General features: G+C 36.7%; 1 protein-coding gene and 1 pseudogene across 1 annotated transcript; both read left to right on the forward strand.

Annotated features, from left to right (window-relative positions):
• The first annotated feature begins 1,490 nt into the window (after positions 1 to 1,490).
• Positions 1,491 to 7,959, forward strand: LOC128230975 (kelch-like protein 3; annotated as a pseudogene).
• A 7,550-nt stretch (positions 7,960 to 15,509) lies between these two features.
• On the forward strand, positions 15,510 to 23,187 carry LOC128230067 (uncharacterized). Its single transcript, XM_052942066.1, has 4 exons — positions 15,510 to 15,548; positions 17,282 to 17,348; positions 21,398 to 21,523; positions 23,041 to 23,187. Exons 1-4 carry the CDS (start codon positions 15,525 to 15,527, stop codon positions 23,133 to 23,135), a joined length of 312 nt encoding a protein of 103 aa, XP_052798026.1. The 5' UTR covers positions 15,510 to 15,524; the 3' UTR covers positions 23,136 to 23,187.
• Positions 23,188 to 24,673: the final 1,486 nt, after the last annotated feature.

The raw sequence follows: 24,673 nt of genomic DNA on the forward strand, positions 1-24,673 counted from the left end.
ACCATTTGCCACAATTGTTGGAGGGCAATCAGTTACTGACTCTCACGTTTGATACGATTGAAAATCAGTGTGTGTATACCACGTGATGAATTACATCATATATGCTACATAAGAAGGCAACATTTTGCTTGAAATGAAAACTTGAATCAAAGATAACTTTTTTTTAACAAAACCATTTTAAATTAAACAAAGGGCAGTCAGTGGCGCTTAAAGAGCCCCCGGCGGCCTCCTATTTATTACCGGAGTTTACTAAGGTGATCAGTTTCATCAAACACTTCGACAAACCATTTTCCAAAATACTGTTTTGACAGTTCTCCGTCAGAGGACAGTATTGTGAAAAGGTTTGTCGAAGTGTTTTAAGAAACTAAACTCTCAATCCAGCGCTGGTAAAAGGCCGAAGGAGGGGCTCTGTAAGCGGCGTGGACTGCGCAACGTTCCATTATAAATGGTGGAAAAATAGGAAAGTTATCTTTGTTCAAAGTCTTCATTCGAAGCAAAATATTGCCTTCTGACGTAGCATTTATGACGCAATTTATCACGTGGTATACACACGCTGAAAATATGCTCTCAGATGGAAAAATGGCTTCGTCATGAAATGGGTAGAACACTCCTGATCAGAGACAATCAAAGGTAGACAAAATTGTTGCATACATCGAACTCACGGAGTTAATTTTTGCTTTAATGGAAAAGGTCAAACGGGACAAAAACTTTGAAATCATTCATAGAATATTTGAAACTAAAATATAAGCTGTGGATCAAATGCAATTTGTTCACTCAAAAACATCTGACACCATCTTTTTTTTTAATTTGCATTGATGTCAAAGATTCTGATTTTCTCCTCTAGCATCCATTTTATGGTAAAATGATACCCCATGCAGTGAATGTAGGAAAGTACGCATATATTCTTTGTATTGAATAGGTTTATGAATGAATAGTGACATTCATTATGATAAATTGTTCATAGAATAAAATTCGATGGTTTATAAAATACTCGTTTTATTTGACTCCTTCTTTAATTCAGTATTGAACTTAAATTCGTTTTACCATTTAAAGAATTTTAGTTCAAGCACAAAAGATAATTTGAGGCAAATCGATCAAGAATTGAAACCAGAAGAAAGGCAGTTACGTCACGCAACATGTTTACATTACATTTGCCGTTTTATTGACACCTCCAGGGTGATACATAATAGAGGTTTCTGTTTGGAAAATACAAGTTGTTATATAGGTGTTTCAGTGAGGGAAATATCGACGTTATTTTAATTTCAACATTATATCAATCACCAACTTGGAGGTACCTGGGCGTTAATTGTGTTTTATATATTAGCAAATGACTGTTTTGTCGAATTAAATGTTTCCTCGTACATGTATTTTATTTATCATTGTTTTACAATGTATACCAGTATGTGAAGTTAAACAAGTTTGTATTAGTACAAAATAACGTACATGTGCCATATTTTAAATTGACTATGATTTGATGTTGTGTTTAAGGTATGGACTACAACAAGAAGAATATGCCAGTGTCCACGAGTGTGTTGCTAAGGAAACAGGTTGAGGAACAAAGTGACTCCTGTGACTTCATAGTGAAACATGGACTCTGGGTAAAGCTGAATGTTGTATTCATTGGCAGGTGAGGCCTGTATCGGATCGTTGAATACTTTACTTTAGTGTTTTGACGCTTTTTTTTTCATTATACTTCATCGTTTTAAAGTTGTTCCTGGCCCAAAAGAATTTGCTATATAATTAGTTTGGTGGTTGTACAAATCTCATGATTGGTACCCAAAAGCTAGTGATAGTAATCCAGAAAATTTATTGTTTCAAGCGGTAACCGCAACTTAAGTCTGGTTGCGTCGTTAAAAAATAGCATCCCCCTAAACAGGCACTCAACCAACCTGGCTCTCGTCCTGAGAGTTTTCGGTCTCATTCATAGACGGTATCGCTTTCCTATGCGTGTGCATCTGTGATGGTTTTCTTATGCTTTGGTGGTCATTCACGCTGCTTTCCAACTCCTCTCGCTGAAAAATCCCCAAACCAAAAATATTCTTAGATGAACATACCTGACCTCTTACACTACTCCTTGCCATAAAAATTAGTCAACAAAATACATTGTAATGCATAATATATCTCTCTTTGCTGTATTGTTTAGCTGTGTGTTTCTCGTTAAGTGTCTTGAGTCGTGTATCTCTGAACAGGGCAATCGTTAAATTGTTGGCTACTGGGCAAGTCTCTGTAGATTATATTGTATTATTCGTAAATGCGTTAAAGACAATTCAATATTGGAAAACAAATGTATAGTTAACTACGTATGCGGATAATACATTGATACTGCCAAAAAGGTAGATCGTTGGACAGACGCTTCTAGTAACATAATAGCCATGATGGCTACGATACATAATTTAACCGTCTTAATCGAAAAATATAGGGAACTACTTATTGGCAAATAACAACTTTTGACATAAAAAGGTTTTTCTTGGCGCTACATCAATTTATGGCAATCAAGCATATCGTTAGTTATAGTAGTAAATATAAGTTACTTAACGCTTGCGCCATAGAAAAAGCTAGAAATGTTCAAATGTTGTTTTAAACGTTAAACTACGTAACTAACATGATTGGATTAATAAAAAGAATAGAAATCCCGACAATACAACATTTGCTATCAATATTATCACGTGACAAAACGCTAAATTTAGAAATTTAGGTTATGTTTTCTAAAATATTGGACTATTTTTAACAAAGGTTACTATTGTTCTAGAAGAAAATACTTTCATATTGGTAAGGGTTTAAATATAGAGTTAAGGGATAATGCGATATTTTTTAGATTTCTTTTAAAATTGTACATGTTTTAATACTGATCTGAAAAGCACAGATCACGATATCACATAAGTACTTATATCAGTTTCACAACACAAGATCATTAATTATGAAATTATCTTTCTTCAGAATTTTGAAGAATTGTCTTTATCAACATGTTCTACAACAAGGGAATGCTCTTTAAAAAAGAGTAAATATTTTAAGATTTTGGTTCATGTTATTGTGTTATGTGGTAATTAACGTTTGAGGGTGAGAAACGTCTTAAAGGGACTCGTTCATGTTTTAGCCCATACATGGGTTTTCCCGGTAATGCATATGAAAAGACATGGTTGCAACGGGAGCTAACCCACGCCGGTTTATTCAAGAAAAAATAGAAAACTGAACCATATCCACTCTCCTTCAATGACTCAGATATACTGACGGATAGTTTAACCTTTGATGAGGGCATTGGTAGCATCACGTGATAATGTCAACCAACCAAGCACGCTAAAGCCTTTTGCTGAATCTACTAACGCTTTCTAAAACTTCAAAGACAATATATGGGCATGTATCAATAATTGTTGAAGGGATCCAGCTGCCAGTATCTTAGTTTAACAAGAGATGTTTGTCAAATATTATGCCCCCCCTGAGCGCCATGTTGTCAAGATTATATGGACAATTGAATGAAATATGCATGGACCGAAATGACAGCTGATTTGTCACTGACAATGGATCCCGTTGCGGCAGTTTTAAGAGTATGACTATTCAAAGTGTGTGGATAGAGTGTGTTATGACCATGACCTTTGACTCTATGACCTCAAAATCCATCAGGAGTCATCGTCTGGTCACCAAAAATCTAAATGTCAAGTTTGAGGGGCATGGACACAGGCATTGACAAGTTATCACACAGACAAGCTTTTTCATTCAAGGTCACTGTAACCTTGACCTTTGACCCGATGACCCTAAAATCATAAGGGGTAATCTACAGGTTTAGACGCAATTCCAAGTTAAGTTTGATGGCCATGGGTGCAGGCATTGTTGAGTTTTCACTCGAAACATTTTCGCATTCAAGGTCACTGTGAAATTGACCTTTGACCCGAAGACTCCTAAAATCAATAAGGGTCATCTACTGGTCAGGCCCAACTTCCATGTCAAGTTTTATGATCATAGGTTCAGGCATTGTTTAGATTTCACTGGGAGAAGATTTTTGCTTTAAATGTTTCTGTGATATTGACCTTGTCCCAATTACCCCCAAAGTCAAGAGGGTTCATCTACTGGTCAGGCCCAACCTTCATGTCAAGTTCGATGACCATATATCCAGGAATTGTCAAGTTTGCTTTCAATGTCACTGTGACCTTGACCTTTGACCCCTAAAATCAATCGGGGTCTTCTATTGGTCAGGCTCAACTACCAAGTAAAGTTTGAGGGCCATGGGTGCAGGCGTTGTTCAGTTATCACTCGGACAACCTTTTATCATTCAAGGTCACTGTGACCTTGCCCTTTGGCCCAATGGCCCCTAAAATCAATAGGGGCCATCTACTGGTCAGGCCCAACCTCCAAGTCAAGTTTGAGGGCCATGGGTGCAGGCATTGTCAATTTATCACTCGGACAATCATTTACTATTCAAGGTCATTGTGACCTTGACCTTTGGCCCGACGACCCCTAAAAACAATAGGGATCTTCTACTGGTCAGGCCCAACCTCCAAGTTAAGTTTGAGGGTCATGGGTGCAGGCATTGTCGAGTTATCACACGGACAACCTTTTACAATTCAAGGTCACTGTGACCTTGACCTTTGGCCCGATGACTTCCCCCCAAAATAGGGGCCATATACTGGTCAGGTCCGACCTCCATGTTAAGCATGAGGGCCATGGGTGCAGGCATTGTCGAGTTATCACTCGGACAACCTTTACCATTCAAGGTCGTTGTGACCTTGACCTTCTGCCCGATGACCCCCAAAAACAATAGGGGTCATCTACTGGTAAGTCCCAACCTCCAAGTCAAGTATGAGGGTCATGGGTGCAGGCATTGTCGAGTTATCACTCGCACAACCTTTTACCATTCAAGGTCACTGTGACCTTGACCTTTAGCCCGATGACCCCCAAAAACAATAGGGGTCATTTACTGGTCAGGCCAAACTTCCAAGTTTGCCTGACCATTGTTTGATGACCATAGGTCTAGGCATTGTTGAGTTATCACTCGGACTAACTTTAAAATTATTTTACCATTAAAGGTCACTGTGACCTTGACCCTTGACCCGATAAGCCCTAAAATCAATAGGGGTCATCTACTTGTCAGGTCCAACCTTCATGTCAATTTTAATGACCATACGTCCAGGAATTGGTGAGTTATCACTCGGACAAGCTTTGGTCTACCGACGGACCGACCGACCGACCGACCGACCGACATGTGCAAAGCAATATACCCCTCTTCTTCGAAGGGGTCATAATAATCCTAATGATTTGCCACACTCTATTTCTTTAAAATAAAATCCGTAAAAAGTTTTCAAAACAATGAAATAGTCCCTCACAGTAACTTTTGTGATATTAGGGTCTGGTGACTTGTAATATTCTCTTTCGATATCCAAGAATTGTACATGTTGACATTTCATTTACATTCTTCAACAGAGCAAGCGGTATCATGCCTGTGTCATTTGTGGTAGTTCATTCATCGAGGCCATGATGAGAAATAACTTCAATGAAAAGGCCAAAGGTAAAAAAAACATATTGAATTAATGTTGAGAGCCGTTGTCATTTTTATAAAAGAATATATCACGTACATCTAAAAAAACATATTCATGTCAAAGGATCGGAAAGGTATGCGGCCAGTCCACGGATCGAACCCTGAACCATCTGCTTGCAAGTCAGACGCTATGCCTACTGAGCTTACCGGTCCGGATAACTCATTTACTCTCTGGCCTGTGCGATTTAGTACCTTGACACAAACCCCTTTGGAATAGCGTTTGTCCCCAATTTTCCAAAACTGAGTTATATATAACCATTGTGTGCCTCTCGACTCACCATACTTCCCAGTCTGACCCATGCAATGGGCACTAGCCACGGTCCCTCGTTGGGACCCACTTGTCACAGGCTCAGAAGTATGCGCCAGTCCGAGGATGGAACTCTGGACTGCGTAAAAGTCAAATGCTCGGCCAACTGAGCTAAACGGCCCGGCTAACTCACGTACTCTTAGCTGTGCAAATTAATACCATGGATGTTAGCAAAGTATGCGTTTGTTATATGAACGTTCAATCAAAAACACTTTTTTTATCCTTCTACTTTTTTACCATAGCCCGACCTGTTCGTAAAAATAATAATCGGGAATAGCTCAAGGACAAAAGTAAGGACGAAGGACACTCTCGGTTTATTAAACAAAAACATTCGATTTAGTTGTACCGCGATCATAACCATACAGGTAAAACATTCTACTTTTCAGGTTTTCTGGAACTAAAAGTCGGCTGTGTAGAATCCATTGATATGGCGATGATGTTCTTGTACGGCGAGGCTCCCAAGCTGTCAATGGAGAATGTATCCGCCGTGATCCATATGGCCGAGTTTTTGTTGATACCAAACCTGAAAGCATTTTGTATGAGTTGGATCAATAAAGAGATTATGGTGGATGAAGAAAACGTAGAAACATTTCTGCATCTCACCAGTTTCTTTGATATTGAAATGCCAACGCTGACGAAGTATATCAGGCAGCATTTGCCAGAATTGTTGATGGGCAATCAGTTACTGACACTCACGGTTGATACGATTGAAAATATGTTCTTAGATGAAACATTGTCCTATGTTACTGCAGATGCGAAGATTGACTTCGTCATGAGATGAGTAGAACACTCTCCTGATCAGAGAAGATCGAAGGTAGACAAAATAGTTGCATGCATTGAACTAACGGAATTAACTATTGATTTATTGGAAAAGGTCAAACGGAACAAACACTTTCGAGATATACAAAGCATATCTAAAACTGAAATAGAAGATGTGGATCCAATGCAAACTGTGTTGATTACTCAAAAGCCATTTCTACTTGGAGAATTCTTGGCTTTCGACTTGGATAGAGAAAGATGGTTTCAACTGGAACAACCCGGACCAACTCGAATAGGTTCAGCTCTCTTCACATTTACGTATGATGATTCAACGCTTTGCTCTGTGAATTGGTCGCACTACCTTTTGAAAATATTTCTTGAAGATTTTAAAGCCGACCAGTTATTTTGCAGTTATGTACCTCTTTACCATTATCTGCAGTTTCAAAATGTTTACGTATTCGATAAGAAATGTTTTGTAATCTTCGAACAAACAGTAACAATCACAAAGAAGGAAAACGTGCAGAGTCTAAGTAAAAGGGAACAACGATTACACCAAATATCGATATCGAGAGGTTCTTCGATCCAAACGGATGAATTTGGAATGGTTTACATTGAGAAACCATACACCTTTCAGAGACAGACACTTTTTTGGAAGGCAATCACCAAAAATGCGCACACAACATATTTGACGCCACTTTTGTCGCTGAATGTACGTTTTGAAGTAAACTTTGTTGTAAATAAAGCAGGATTAATAGCGCTTTTTTGCAAAAAACAAAACTTCTTCTGCATTTACGACGAAATGTCATGCAAATTGCTAAGTATTGGAATCAAAATTGATACAGGTGATGACGTCAGTCCGTTTAAAAACGGTTTTGTAATAGTCGGCAGAAAGAAGATCCGTTATGTTCAATCGATGACAAATCATCACTTTGAAAGAATATTTTCAGTTTATGAATCATGCCTAAATGATAACAATAACACTTGTACTTTTGGAGTTGTTGGGGACAGATGGGTTCGTTTTCGAAGAAAAGATAATGAACACCACGAACCCTGTTGGGAATATACTTTGGATGAATTGGGAAAGGTTAATGTGAACGACGGAAAATGGAAAGAGATCCCTCTCCCGAACGTGTATGTAGGATCTTTAACCATAAGTAAGTTTCGAGAAATAAGGATTCCTCGCTCCAAACTGAGGTGCAATGTGAGGTGTCCTCATTGTGAACGGATCAATGATGAAAGATTGAGCCCTGAAATCACCAGTGAATACACCGAAACAAGAAGAAGCCCCGGCCGGAACACGGATTCCGATGATTCCGATGAGGATTCCGACGACATGGAAAACTATTGTTTCGATAGTGATTATTAGTATGATCACAATTAGGTTTACACACATATACTAAAGACTTCGGCCACATCGATCTATGATATTCTGGTAAATAATTGTTCTGTTCTCTTCTGTTAAATTTAGAGATTGTGTTAAAATGCAATGAATATATATATATATATTGCATTTATATTGAAATCGTATGCGTTGACTGTTTCTTGTTTACAAAGTTGATAACTGTATACTCGTCGTAATGGTATGTAACAAGAATGTTACGCTTTGCATCAAGGTCCTGTTTGATTTTCCCTTATGTCCATATGGTCTGGCTGCAGTACCTTTATCCCCATACTTCAGAGCCATACAAAGTGTGTGTTCCTTGTTTAGAATGATGATTATTCGTTATAGAGTGTAATAAGAATGTTACAAACATGGTGCTTTGCATCTTGGTCGTGTTTGATTTTTCCTTGTAGACACTTTGTCCGGGTGCAGTAAAAATTATCTTTATAGTAGAATTGTTTCCATAGATATTTGACTGATTTAGACAATGGGATAGAATAATACAATGGTATGGTGTTTTGGCATGTCGTTAAATTATGCTTCTTTAAAGAGACACTCTTACTCAAAACCAATATAATAATTATGCACATGTATAACAAACATCAAATTTGACTGATAAACCTTTAACTGCATACTAAATAATGCATTTATGGAAAATAATAATTACTGATTGTAATCGTGTATTTAATAGCAGAAAGTGCAAAAATATTAACTCATTGGTGAATGCTAAAAGATTTACTGTGGTATACTATAGTCTCATAAGGTAGAAATACCGTGTTTTATGCTCATTTCTTTCAAATTAAACTCGGTATCCTTCATAAGAACCATTGTTTTCGACATTTGTTCATCCTTATTGGTATATTTAAGCAATATTATTAATTCTGGTAAATCTTATATGTGAGTAAGAGTGTATCTTTAAATATTCAGCAACCAATTATATAAAAAGTGGACAATTGGTCCACATGTTATCTTAAGGTAGTTTGCCCATTTAAACGATTTGATTGGCGAATAGTAGTTATTGGATAAATGTTGACCAATCAATAAACGTTTAGGCGAACTTCGACCAAACTAAAAAACAGTCAGTTTTAAACAATTGTCTGCAGATTGCTTCCGCTGTCGTTATTTAACTAGTATTCAAAATACATCGCAAGACAGGAAAGCGACATTCAAGATGAAGTTATTTTTGTGTGAAAATCAAATGTGTAGTACGAACTAAAAGGGACCACATCTAAACCCTTTTTGTAACCTTTTATGTTGTTAAATTTGCCTTTTAATGACCATTGCCTGTTGGTGTGCCTTTATATATACAAGTTCTAACCATTTGATAAAAAAATGCGTTTAGGGGTATCATTTGTAAATGTTAATCTTGTCCACCAAAATGTTAAGGAATTCAATGTACACTTTTGTGAATTGTAGATGCCTGCTGACCCCATACTATTTTTGATTTTTGGTTGTATGTGTAAAGAAAGATTATGTTAAGATTAAAATGGATGTCATTCCTGGGTTTTCTGCTTTAATTTGCAGACGAGGATTATACGCTTATCATTAAAAACTGTAGGATGATCTGTTTCATTTTTGGTCTTTGATCTGCCTCTCTGTCTTGAAAGACATAAACTTTTATCTTAGCGATCGAGAAAATCTTTCACTTGCCTGGCTATAAGATTTCTTTCAAACACTTTTTGCTTCTTTTAATGCTTTTTTCCCCTTATGATATCTGCCTTTAGTAGTTGGCCTCTGTTTACTTCCAACGAATGTTTTGAGGTTGGTCTGATGCGGTACTTCCTTAACAATTTTCGACAAACCACCCCTCAAACTGTATGTTGACGAACTTTTCTCAAATTTGTACCTTTTTCGTTTTAATCTCTTCGTCAGGGTTACGAAACGTCAATTACGTAACAAGTCTATTATGTTTGACAGGTGATATGCCTTAACCTAGTAGCTCTTGAATGTACTTGATCATTGTTGTTTAATTTGCTTCGCTTAACGGTCTGCTTCGTCCACTTCCTTCACTGCGGTCACCTTTTCTCTCCCTTTTGTCTGACGCTGTAGCGATACTGCTACTAACCGCTGTAATACACTGTTTCTCTGTACTTTCTTTCTCATTGAATCATGTTTCTTACTCCATTCATTTACCCGCATTTCAAGCTTCTTTATCTTGGCCTGTGCCTTCTAAAACGACTTAATAATGTTCTTCCATCGGCCATTTTTGGGGTGAAATTTCATGTCAACGATTAAATTTGTAAATATCGAGAGTGTTGATTCCCAATGCCTCTCTGATTGGTCCTCAATACTTTCATGTGATTACTCCTGAACAGTCCTTTCATCCTCTTTGTTCTAAACCGCTGCAACAGGTGTTTTTTTCTTCTCCGTAGTTGTTGCTTGCATTTCCTAACTCATTCTCTTCTTATTCGTAGCGTATTTGACCCAATCTCTGTGATCAGTTTATAATATCATAATATCCTTACACGGTGTGTCTCTTCTTCTAACGTATTCAGGACCTTCCTTGGAATATCTTGGACTAATAAAAAAACCATGAAAATGTTCCGATTTTGTCTTGGTATTAGCTATGTATGTGCTTTATCATAAGAGTGTCGATTAATACAACATCTTAATTGCGTCGTGAATAATCAGAGTGTCAAATGTTAAAAAATTGCTGACTTTTAAGTGAGGTACATGTTCATGGCGGAACAAAATGGCGGACTCTTTGGTGTTTTTTGTATTTTCGAAAGATATCTGGACCTGGTTAGTAGGTTTATGTCACTGTTTTCGTTTAGACTCGAAGGCCAGATGTATAAGCTCCTCTAGTTTTAAGAGCCTCAACAATACAGTTATTGAATATATAAGCTGGATTATGTTTGTTTCCAAAATGAATTAAAACGCGTGATTTGAAAGTGTGTTTTTCAGCCAAATCATACAGTTCTTGGACCTTTGTTCGCTTAATTATTATCGAGTTATTTACAGTGTTGTGCCGATGATCGATTATAATCGACAATTGATCGTAAAGGCCTACGTCGGCGACAATCGATAGATAAATTTGAACAATCGATTATAGAACAGAACAGAACAGAACAGATTTTATTTTCACTTAAACTTATACAGTATTTCGTGATAAACATACATATTGCATACAAATACATAAATTGTATACAAATACATGAATTGTACAATTATACAATGTAGTAAGCAGACACATAATAAACGGATAGCTATGGATGAACTAATATAACTAGACTTTAAATGTTGTTTAACATAACATATGACATATTTCGTTACAAAGTTATTTTGGAACATAATATTGTCTTAAATATTGTTCAATATAAGAACATAATAGTCACCGAAACATGTGATGCATGATATTTTGTACTGATTGTTATTACAGAATATTTGACATATTAACAACTCAAAATTGCATATATCAAACGATATAAATGTGTTATTATTCATCGATATGAATCTTACAAATAATAATGATATCAACAAGTTTACATACATAATCACAATACATGTAGCTACACATGTACCAACATATCATATCTTATTTTAAAAGCCTCGTACACGTATTTGGCTAACATGGATAGCTCTTTTTTATTTTAAGTACATAATAGTTGTACAAACTTAAACATACTAGGTCTAACCCTATAGTATCTTTTTATATACGTCTGTCTTAATTGACTAAATCTAGAACACTTAAACACAAAATGAAACTCATCTTCTAATTCATCTAAATTACACATCTGGCAAATACGTAAATTTCTCTGTATACCTTCATATCTACCTGTTTGAACTCTTAGATTATGAGCACATATACGTAATTTTGTAACAGCAATTCTAAGGTTTCTTGACAATATCATATCTAAATATGGTTCAAACTCATGTGCAATTTTAATTACCTTATACACAGTAAGGACATTATTTTCATTAATACTTGCGTACCATTGTTGTTTATATTCATCAACAAGGCGTTGCTTAAACATAGTTATAAAATGATTTTCATTAATTTGTTCATCATTACACCATACATAATAAAAACCATAGCGTGTAAGTAAATCTTTAATCTTATAAAACCAGTTATCAGCGTTAACACCAATATCTGACAAAACATCTCTCATTACAGAATGCATGATTATATTATTACTATTCTTGACTCTGAACCAATACTTCAGAATACGTACATACCTATTAATATATAAAGGGTATCTACCCAGTTCACCATATACAGCGACATTAGAAGTTGACTGTCTAACACAAAGTATAGCTTTGCAAAATTTTAAATGTAATTTTTCCAACTGAGATGATTTTGTGAACCCCCAAACTTCCCACCCGTAAGTAATAGTAGACGCTACAAATGCGTCGAATAACTGCAAAGCTACTTTTGGTTTACATTCGTATCTTATTAAATTTGACAACAACATATTAAGAGCTTTCAATCCATACAATGTCTGTGTATTTAAGGCAAAACTACCAGTATAATTCAATGTAACACCTAAGTAATTAAAATCATGTACAACCTCCAATATTTCATGTCCATACAACCAACTCTCATTATGCCTAACACCACCTCTCTTTCTAAATATAACAATTTTAGTTTTTGCTATGTTAACGTCTAGTCCCCAATTATTACAATAGCTGTGTAAACGATCTAATGACATCTGTAAATCTTCTGGGGTTTCTCCTAATACAACCATGTCGTCAGCAAATAACAACAAAATTAAACAAATATCGTGTAGTTCTAAACCAATATTATTTCTATTTTGCAAAAACAATTCCAAGTCCTCTACAAATAGAGAAAACAATATCGGTGACATTATCTCCCCTTGTCTAAGACCTACTGCAATATCAAAATAATCTGAATAACTATTACAATGTCTTACACATGATTTAACAGACTGATACATACTACGTATTATACGTAACATTTTACCGTCTAAATTGGCTCAATACAGCTTTAACCACAACGCATTTAAATATATGGAATCAAAACAACGTTTCATATCAATAAAACTACAATATAGTCGTTTGTTTGCGCTGACATATTTTTTAACAATAGAATGAAGAATAAATACAGCATCAACAGTAGATCTGCCTTTTCTAAAGCCAAATTGTGCATCAGAAATAACTTCGTTTTCCTCACTCCAAAAGTATTGCTAAAATCATTAAAATCATGACTCATATTAAAATTTTCTGCATCATCATTTAAATCAAAATTTATATCTGTAAACATAGACTCAAAATGGGTTTTAAAATCTTCTAATGGTATATTACTACTGTTATTTGAATTCTGTGATTTAAAATATTTCCAAAAATCTTTGGGTTTACGACGCTTTAATTGTTCAAACTCTTGGCATCGTTTGAACTTAAATGCTCTCCGTTTCCTGAAAACAATATTTTTATACAGTTTCTTCAATCTACATAATTCACGAGAATTGTTATAAACAAACAAAGCGTTTTTATACACATATTTAGCATTTTTACATTCCTGGTCGAACCATTTCGACGACTCCGTAGTAACACGTTCTTCGAAACAAGGGTATTTCATAGCATGCTTGACAAACAATGGATCTGCTACTTCACGAACAATATCAGTAAAACCATTGACAACAAAATCAACATCAGTGTTCTGAAGTATTGTATTAAAGTCTGTAGTTCTGGCAATCAAACCATTTCTGAACACATCTTTTTCTTCGTCACTCCATTTTAAATAATCACATGCATGGTATGTCTTTAGTAACATGCGTATTGCATAGAATATTAAATGCTAAAGGAGCGTGGTCACTGTAAATATTAAATGGTTCAACAGCAAATTTATTCACCAATTTAAAATTGTGTTGGCTTAGTAACAAGTAGTCAATAACACTTTAACCGTTTGTATTAAAACATGCATAACTACCAATACCAAAGTCCGCTCCTAAACGGCCATTTACGATTCTTAATGAAGTCGCTTTACACAAGTCCAGCAATGTATTTCCATGTGCGTTATTGCCCTTATCTAGCGAATATCTTGGAAGTGGGAAATCACATATATAATCCTCTGAATCTATACCCGTATATACATATCACATAATACTATCTGATTTGCATGAAGTCCTGGCGTTAAAGTCCCCAGCGATCATTACTGTACCTAATGATTGGTAGTGGTTAATATCTTCTTCCAAACGCTGAAAAAGGTCCGTATCAATTATATTGTTAATGGGTGACGAATCGCCCCACAAGTAGACTGCTACGAGATATATATCAGACTCGATTTTAAAGAATCCCTTGTCCAGTTTAATCCATATCATTGTGTCATGAACATTTTTAACCACTTTTATGCCTTCATTTATACTATTTCTAACATATATGACCACTCCCCCACTATTCCTTTTAGCATGCCTGTGTCTATATTTCCGGTAATAGTTATAACAATGATAACCTGTCAATTCGACATTGCTCGATTTACTAGTCTCCGATAAAACTATTATATCATATTTTACAAGAAAAGAAACAAAATTTGGGTCCTCACGTTTAGCAGCACTCAGTCCATTAATGTTCCACACAAGACACTGTAGCCCATCCTACGCCTCCTTCACTTGCTTCCCGTCCACGTAGAGAGTATCGTATGATACCCATGCCTTTCTGCCGGCTTGCTTCTCTTCTTTTACCCGTCTGAAGAGTCGTCGTCTCTTTGCGGCTACTTCCAGCGGAAACTGCTCTGTAACATAAAGGTTCGTTCCGCTTAGATTTCTGCTGTTACTTCTTACTTGTTCCCGATCCCCGAAGAAACAGAATTTCCCTACGATACTTCTAGGTTTTGTATTGGCACTTCCGGCCGCTCCGCTCCTGCCCGCTTGATTCTGCTTCTGTCCCATTCGATGTACCCGCTCAAACCGCATGTTATCAACTTCTTCAACAATAAAGTCCCTCACAATCGGCTCCGTCCGCGCTGGCGTCTCTCCCTCCTCTTCCGGTATGTTTCCGAAGATCAGATTGTTCCTCATGCTCTGCGATTGTACATAGTTCATATCGTCCTTGAGCTTATCTTTGTCGCGTTCAAGGTCTGCGATCCTTCTCCCGGCCCCCTCCAACTCCACGTCTACTGAATCTACCTTATGTTCTACACGATCAAGTTTGGCCCGATTTTCCTTCGTAAATGTTTCTATATGTAGCCACAACTTTTTCAGTTCCCTATCAAAGTTATCAACCTTGATGTCAAGACCATCCAGTTTTCTGAGTCGAGAATCCATATCACTTAACTTTAAATCCATACGGCCCAACAATGCAATAATATCCGAGTTTGTAGGATTTGAAGCATTTGATGCACTACTACCCGACTTGTCTTCCATACTTTGTATAGAAACAAGGGACGTAACCGCTTCCGACTAAATTACTTATTTCTGGTTAATGCTAGTTTATGTTGAAATATTAAGATCTTACTATGTTAAGTTAAGTACTAAAATTCTTATCAAGTCAATAAGTCACTACAATACCTTATTACACATTTTCTTTGTAATTTAACTGATAAAGGATTGGTTTTCAACTTTTCATGTTTGTGGTTTAAAAGTGATTTTAAAAACATGTTACCGTTTACTTCTAACCATGTAAGAATTTAGTTTTATCAGTTTCCTAAAAGAAACTGTTCCTGTAAAACAGAAACTGTTCTTGTAAAACATATAGAACATTCAACTGCTTGTTGTACTTGTTACTGACTGATTATTTAAAAGAAATTGATATCTTTTTTCTGTTTATTTTACACATGTAAACAATACTAAATGTAAGACAATAATTAGCGACTGTGGTCTCATGTTCTGTAATTGTAATTTGTAAACACTAAAAAATAGTCGCTTTCTAAATAAATAATGTAATTTATATAAAGAAATCTGCAAACAATATTGTAAGGGAACATTGGTGCTTAAACTGGTGCATGCACTGTATCTGTTTACCTTAAATTTGATGAGCAAAGATAATTAAATCGATCATTGATTGGTTGCATAAACCGATTATCGATAGTTATTTTGGTGTCCAATTCTCAACACTAGTTATTTAATCTATTTCTTAACGACGGCTTGTACACTTATACAATATGTCCAGTTTTTATGTTTGAACACCTTCAGTGCCTTTATGCCGTGTTTGTTCGGAGCATATTCAGAATAAACCAATCCTTTGTCTGAATATAGGTGTTAATAAGAGACGAGCTGTAACAAATATAAATAGTTACTAACGTAATTCACATTTGTACCAAATATTCGTATTTGAGGGTACAGTTTTTCATGTTTCTTTTTTTATATATCTCAATTTTTTAATTAGTAGTAAAACTTTCGATCATAACTTTGTAAAGGCCGGTAGATATATAAAACACACAAGTATACCTTGCAAACAAATACATCTTCTTAAGATTGCACAAAATGGTAAAGTAATTTAAACCGATATGCGGGACACATATAAATCTCATATTCTGTCGAAGTTTTGAGAATAAATAATCAAAACATGTTACTTTATTCTCCAATCAGGCATCATAGGTTAGTAAATAATATTAGTTTTAAGGCTGTATACCGCAGGCTTAGGACCGCAAATTGAAATCAGTTAGTAGTAGTAGTAGTAGTACGTGTGTTTTTTATAATCTTAATTTATTGAAGCTAGACGTGAAGCTACAAAATTACCTTATTTTTAACTTCAGCTGTGATGTATAAACCTTTCGGATTTGTAGTTGTAGTAGTATTAGAAGCAGAAACAACAACAACAGCAGAAGCTGCTGCAGTAGCAGTATTATTAGTTAATAACTGTAGCGGAATTTGTCAACATTGATTTATTTGTTCTTGATTTTTTTCAGGTGGATTAAACATTCTTGAGAACAAAGCCAGCCTCCTTTGCCGAACGTTTCTGCTATCAGCAGATCAAGCAGTGTTCAAATAAACTTATTCATCCTGTCGCGTATATCTGTACTCATAATAAAACCACATAAACTGGCTCAACTAAAGAGTATAGCTTTAAACATGTTTCCAAATTAAGGTTTTGCGCATGTATTGCCTTTAAGGAACCCGACCCACAAATAAGACAATTGACCTTTTAGTACATCATACATTATGACCTTCACAATCTTTGAAGGCCAAACAAAATTGTTTGATATATTTTTTTCAGCACAGTAATCCTTTCCAATGATACTAAAACTTTATGGGGTCACCAGGCACCGAAAATCAACAGTAAGGATGTCAAAGAACTACACAAATATATCTAATTATGGGTCGGTTACCTTGATGCAAGGATTGGATAAACGTGGTGTAGATAAGAGAGTACAGCTGTTTCTATAAAGTATTATTTGTCTACGCATTTATAGACTTTCCTGAAAGCAATGAGGGCGACATTTTTCCTGGCTTGTTTCGGTGTTGCCGCGGCTTTGATCGGTAAAATATATCTTTTCTCCTACTAGCATCTTGGCCTACAACATGTTAACAGTTTAAAGCAAATTTAACGTTTTAATATTATAATTTTTATCAGCGCTATACGTCTAGTAACATTGTGCATTTGTGAACATATGTCGATTTTGATTCGCTTCACAGCGAAAGTTGGAGAACTTTTTAGTATTTCACAGTCGGTGATCTTTACTTCAAGTGCATGCCAATGATAAAAATGATAAACATACTGTTTTAAACGCTTGGCAAGTTGTAAAGTTTTTGGTACTTGCAAAGTCATGACACAGTCCATTCGGAACACCTCGGCCATTTTCCATTGAAAACAATCACGTCAAATGGCCATTTGGAACACCTCGGTCATTTTCCATTGAAAACAACCTCGGATGTATGCTGTTACATCAGTAGAAGTAGTTCGTAAAATTTTAAATAATAGTATTAATTGATTGTAGTCTTTAAACGTGTATTTCGTTTTACTAAGTTTAAATTGATCGCCAGTAAAATGTATAATTAAATAAATAATTAAGATCCCCAAGAGTTCAGTCCTTATATTTCGAGGCTGTTTTCGATGGAAAATGGCCAAGGTGTTCCGATTGAAAAAAACGTCATGCGTTTCAAGCATTCGGAACTCCTCGGCCATTTTTATCGAAAACAACCTCGGATGTTTGGCGGTACATTAGTAGAAGTAGTTCGTAAATATTTGAATTATATCATTAATAAAATGTAGTGTTTAAAAGTTGCATTTATTGATTTAGGTTTAAATTTATTGCCATTGAAGTGTATTATTGAATAAATAATTAAGATTCCCAAAAGTTCAGTTCTTATGTTTCGAGGTTATTTTCGATGGAAAGTGGCCAAGGTGTTCCGATTGAAAAAAATCATGCGTTTCAGGTTACTTTCACATTCTACGTCGCTCTTTAAGATATCCCCGAAAATATTTCAGATTAATTTGCGGTAAAACACATTCCTGACTTTTGTATCCTGTAAGTTAAAATTAAAGTTAGCTTGTGTATCATAGAGGATTATTGTGTTTTTTTCAGTGTAGGATCGCATCATATTCCACCGATAGAACTCCAAAAGCTATATTTCACGAGTGACGTCGCCTCAAATGCAACATTAACTTTGGCGATCGTACATAGAAACAAATGTTTTTTTCTTTTTATTTTGTTCAAAAAGGATATAAAATGTCATTTCATTTTAGTTTATCAGGAAGCGCGCGAAATTTTAAATAAGGAACGTCATTTCGGAAATGACGTTTTTGAAATTGTGTCCCAGCCCTGTGTGCGCTGATGTTTAATCTTGATATAAGAACGGGCTAAAATTTCAAAACAGTGAATAATATCAACAAAAAAAAACTAGCGGAAGGTATATACTATTCTTATTTAATTTTAATTCAATTTTAGGCCTATCTAAATACTTCTACCCACCAGATTTAAAACAAAATTTCAGAAAACGGTACTGCTCTTTATAGTTTGTCTTCCAAAAGTGCAAATATATAAAAGTGAACATTTGAATATGTTTTAGGTTGTTCTTAACGATAATCATCCACCTCGAATGTGTCATGCTACAGGATGTTCCTGACAATGACCATCTCGAATGTGTCATGCTACAGGTTGTTCTTGACAATGACCATCTCGAATGTGTCATGCTACAGGATGTTCTTGACAATGACCATCTCGAATGTGTCCTCCTACAGGTTGTTCTTGACAATGACCATCTCGAATGTGTCATGCTAAAGGTTGTTCTTGACAATGACCATCTCGAATGTGTCATGCTACAGGTTGTTCTTGACAATGACCATCTCGAATGTGTCATGCTACAGGATGATCTCAACAATAACCATCTCGAATGTGTCCTCCTACAGGTTGTTCTTGACAATGACCATCTCGAATGTGTAATGCTACAGGATGTTCTTGACAATGACCATCTCGAATGTGTCCTCCTACAGGTTGTTCTTGACAATGACCATCTCGAATGTGTCATGCAACAGGTTGTTCTTGACAATGACCATCTCGAATGTGTCATGCTACAGGATGATCTCAACAATAACCATCTCGAATGTGTCATGCTACAGGTTGTTCTTGACAATGACCATTTCGAATGTGTCCTCCTACAGGTTGTTCTTGACAATGACCATCTCGAATGTATCATCCTACAGGTTGTTCTTGACAATGACCATCTCGAATGTGTCATCCTACAGGTTGTTATTGACAATGACCACCTCGAATGTCTCATGCTACAGGTTGTTCACCTCGAATGTGTCATGCTACAGGATGTTCTCGACAATGACCATCTCGAATGTGTCATGCTACAGGATGTTCTCGACAATGACCATCTCGAATGTGTCATGCTACAGGTTGTTTTTGACAATGACCATCTCGAATGTGTCATCCTACAGGTTGTTCTTGACAATGACCACCTCGAATGTGTCATGCTACAGGTTGTTCTTGACAATGACCATCTCGAATGTGTCCTCCTACAGGTTGTTCTTGACAATGACCATCTCGAATGTGTCCTCCTACAGGTTGTTCTTGACAATGACCATCTCGAATGTGTCCTCCTACAGGTTGTTCTTGACAATGACCATCTCGAATGTGTCCTCCTACAGGTTGTTCTTGACAATGACCATCTCGAATGTGTCATGCTACAGGTTGTTCTTGACAATGACCATCTCGAATGTGTCATCCTACAGGTTGTTCTTGACAATGACCATCTCGAATGTGTCCTCCTACAGGTTGTTCTTGACAATGACCATCTCGAATGTGTCCTCCTTCAGGTTGTTCTTGACAATGACCATCTCGAATGTCTCATGCTTCAGGTTGTTCTTGACAATGACCATCTCGAATGTGTCATGCTACAGGTTGTTCTTGACAATGACCATCTCGAATGTGTCATCCTACAGGTTGTTCTTGACAATGACCATCTCGAATGTGTCATGCTACAGGTTGTTCTTGACAATGACCATCTCGAATGTGTCCTCCTACAGGTTGTTCTTGACAATGACCATCTCGAATGTGTCCTCCTACAGGTTGTTCTTGACAATGACCATCTCGAATGTGCCATGCTACAGGTTGTTCTTGACAATGACCATCTCGAATGTGTCCTCCTACAGGTTGTTCTTGACAATGACCATCTCGAATGTGTCATGTTACAGGTTGTTCTTGACAATGACCATCTCGAATGTGTCATGCTACAGGTTGTTCTTGACAATGACCATCTCGAATGTATCATCCTACAGGTTGTTCTTAACAATGACCATCTCGAATGTGTCATGCTACAGGATGATCTCGACAATAACCATCTCGAATGTGTCATGCTACAGGTTGTTCTCGACAATGACCACCTCGAATGTGTCATGCTACAGGTTGTTCTCGACAATGACCACCTCGAATGTGTCATGCTACAGGTTGTTCTCGACAATGACCACCTCGAATGTGTCATGTTACAGGTTGTTCTCGACAATGACCACCTCGAATGTGTCATGCTACAGGATGTTCTCGACAATGACCATCTCGAATGTGTCATGCTACAGGTTGTTCTCGACAATGACCATCTCGAATGTGTCATGCTACAGGTTGTTCTCGACAATGACCATCTCGAATGTGTCATGCTACAGGTTGTTCTTGACAATGACCATCTCGAATGTGTCATGCTACAGGTTGTTCTTGACAATGACCATCTCGAATGTGTCCTGCTACAGGTTGTTCTTGACAATGACCATCTCGAATGTGTCCTCCTACAGGTTGTTCTTGACAATGACCATCTCGAATGTGTCCTCCTACAGGTTGTTCTTGACAATGACCATCTCGAATGTGTCATGCTACAGGATGATCTCAACAATAACCATCTCGAATGTGTCATGGTTCAGGTTGATCCCAACAATAACAATCTCGAATGTGTCATACTGTGTCATGTTTGAGGGTTATTCTCTATAATATTTATGTTAAATGTGTCATGCTGGGTCATGTTTTAGGATGTTCTCAACAATAACCATCTCGAATGTGTCATGTTATATTGACCTCATCTTTTACCTTTCTTTTCAGTGATTGTGAACGCCACGAAATGTCACCATGAGGACATTACCACATGCACGAGTATTTCGTGCAACAACGGCACGATGGAAGTAGGATGCGTTCATGACACGTGTACATGTGTGCTCAAGGCAATAAGTAAGACTGGTTTCTTCGTTTTTTTACAGTCGAATTCCTTTGGCTCGAACTCGCTTGGCTCGAGTTCCTAGTTGGCTCGAACTGTATGTAAAGGACCGATTTCTTTACATTAAATATAAGCATTCTCGCTTGGCTCGAATTTGCCGAGGCTCGAGGTATATTCGCCGGTCCCTAGGACTTCGAGCCAACGGGGTTCGACTGTATTTCTTTATAGATATATTGAGTATTGATTGATTGACTAAATGATCTACTCGACATATACATTTGATTGTTGGGTATTATTTCACGTACTTGTTGGGGTTGGAGTGGGTTGGTGAGAGAGGTCAAGTGATAATGCTCGTCTCTTGGCCTCTCTAAAAAAATATATTTCTACCAAGGAAACGGACTCAAAGGCGATTCATAATAGCTGACACCGGTATTTGTTATTTGACAAAAAAAAACAAAATATGCTAAACATGGTGATCGCTAAATTCCCATCATAGCCGATGTAATGGGCAATAACTACCATCTCGAATGAGCCATCTTTCAGGTTGATGGCAATGAAAACCTTTTCGAATGTGCGACGTTTCAGGTTGTTCGCAACTCTTTTAGTTAATAACTTTCTTAAGAAACTTTTTTTTTCAAATGTGCCACTTTCCAGGAAGTTTACAACGCTAACTATTTCGAAAGGGCCACATTCCAGGTTGCAAACAACGTTAATTATTTCCAATGTGCCATTTTTCTGGGTGTTTGAGACACTAAACTAATGCGTCATGCTCCAGATTTTTCGCAGCAGCAACCATTTCGAATATGCCATAGTTCAGGGTGTTTGCAACAATAACCATTTCGAATATGCCACGTTCCAGGTTGTTCGCAACATTAGCCATACTGAATGTGCCACATTTCAAGTTGTAAACAGCATTAACCATTTTGAATGTGATATGTTCCAGGTTGTTAACAGCAATAACCATTTCGAATGTGATATGTTCCAGGTTGTAAACAGCATTAACCATTTTGAATGTGATATGTTCCAGGTTGTTAACAGCAATAACCATTTTGAATGTGATATATCCCAGGTTGTTAACAGCAATAACAATTTTGAATGTGATATATCCCAGGTTGTTAACAGCAATAACAATTTTGAATGTGATATATTCCAGGTTGTTAACAGCAATAACAATTTTGAATGTTATATTTTCCAGGTTGTTAACAGCAATTACCATTTCGGATGTGATATATTCCAGGTTTATAACAGCAATAACCATTTCGGATGTGATATGTTTCAGGTTGTTAACAGCAATTACCATTTCGGAAGTGATATGTTTCAGGTTGTTAACAACAATTACCATTTCGGAAGTGATATGTTTCAGGTTGTTAACAACAATAACCATTTCGAATATGCCAACTTTCAGGATGTTTGCAACAATAACTATTTTTAATGTACCATGTTTCAGGGTATATGCAACACTAACCACTTTGTATTTGGCATGTTTTTGTTCGTTACCAAATATAATTATCTCGTATGTGCCATATTTCAGCTTGTCAGCAAGTATCTGACTGTGGAGGCGGTTGTAATCCAGACCAGAGCATGCATTGCTTCGATAACGTATGCCAGTGCATGAAACTCCATTGATTTGTGTTGTGTATGTATTACATGAAACAAGAGCAAATACACATAAATATCAGTGCCTTGTCCTTTTCAAAACTGACATTGCGTTATGTTCGCATTATAAATCTTATCTTATCATTGGCAATTTCAATAAGACAGCCTATATAATCAATTTCCATATATATCATATAGTAAACGTTCCAGTAAGAGAGCATATTAAACAATATCCTGAAATATTAAGCAAAGGTACGACTTAAACCACTTCATAAAAAGAGAGCGTATTAAAACAATTCCGTTTTATATAACTCAGTGGTAAGAAATAAGCCATTCAATAAGAGAGCGTATTAAAACATTCCCTTATATATTACTTTAGGGTTAGAATGAATCATTTCAATAAGAGAATTATTAAAACAATTCCCTTTGATTTTACTCAACGGTGCGATTCAAATAAAACCATTTCAATAAGAGAACATTAAATCAGCTCCCTTATATATTACCCTATTTTACGAAATAAACTATTTCAATAAGAGAGCATATCAAAACATTAACTGCTAAATTTAAATTACTACGCGAACTACTTGCAGCGTAGTTAAATGTAAAATATTATAACATTGTAAAACGTCCATATACATCCGAGGTTGTTTTCGATGGAAAATGGCCGAGTTGTTCCGAATGCGCGGATACTTTCGTATGCCCGATGTGCGACCAATCAAACGCCCCGATATCGCCTCATTAATCATTCATGAGTACGGGGGTCCTAGAGTCGCTTTACGTAAGGTATTCGTAGGATTGGAATAGCTTTCTTAAGTTCGGCATTATCTGGTTTAGTTTGTAGACATAGTAATGCACCAGTCAATTGTAAACACGCCCCCCCCCCCCCCGCAGGTCCAGGTGTATACCGGGGATAATCGGGCAAATGGGCCGTGTTTTACCTTTCAGGTGGCCCCGCAGTGCCGGGTGCATGCGGTGGTTTTGTCTTCGACATTTGGCGGGGATTTTACCCGGGGTTGGCTGGACCGAAAGTCAAAGTCCCCGCTATTCCCCTGACCTGGAGGGGGCGTGGTTACAATTGACTGGTGCATAAAGGTGGTATAAGGCTGATTTGGTGAATTAATCAGCTGTACCTCTGAATTAATCTTGAGTTATAGCTCTTGATTTGTCATTTGACTCAATAGTCCTTGTTTGCCCTTGTCTGTATTAATAGTGACATTCAAGAGTAATGGCTCTTGAGTTGTCAAAAATTGACCAAATTGACATTGTCTGCGACGTTGTCTTTGATCTCATGTGTGTCCAAGGCGCCAAATCAAACGTTTTGAATTCCCCTCATTCATTAGTTATTCATGAGTAACTATTAATGGGCTGTCATCTAAGCTCATGGTTAAAATATTAATAGTGACAATCAAGAGTAATGGCTCATGAGTTGTCAAAATTTGACCAAACTGACATTGTCTATGATGTTGTCTTTGCTTTTTCGTGTGTAGCATATAGTTAATAGAAACTTAAAGTGGTAACAACCTTTGAGGGTTTTATTCCTTGTTTGATCCCTGCTGTAACATGCGAGT

The sequence above is a fragment of the Mya arenaria genome, chromosome 4 (assembly GCF_026914265.1).
Source record: "Mya arenaria isolate MELC-2E11 chromosome 4, ASM2691426v1".
Taxonomy (NCBI): Eukaryota; Metazoa; Mollusca; class Bivalvia; order Myida; family Myidae; genus Mya; species Mya arenaria.

What these genes read in the sequence shown, in the direction of transcription:
- LOC128230067 (XM_052942066.1), top strand. Translation starts at nt 15,525, where the DNA reads ATGTTACCGTTTACTTCTAACCAT. An exon ending in TGTTGCCGCGGCTTTGATCG is followed by an intron (nt 17,349 to 21,397) that starts GTAAAATATATC and finishes CTTTCTTTTCAG; the next exon opens with TGATTGTGAACGCCACGAAA. An exon ending in ATGTGTGCTCAAGGCAATAA is followed by an intron (nt 21,524 to 23,040) that starts GTAAGACTGGTT and finishes GCCATATTTCAG; the next exon opens with CTTGTCAGCAAGTATCTGAC.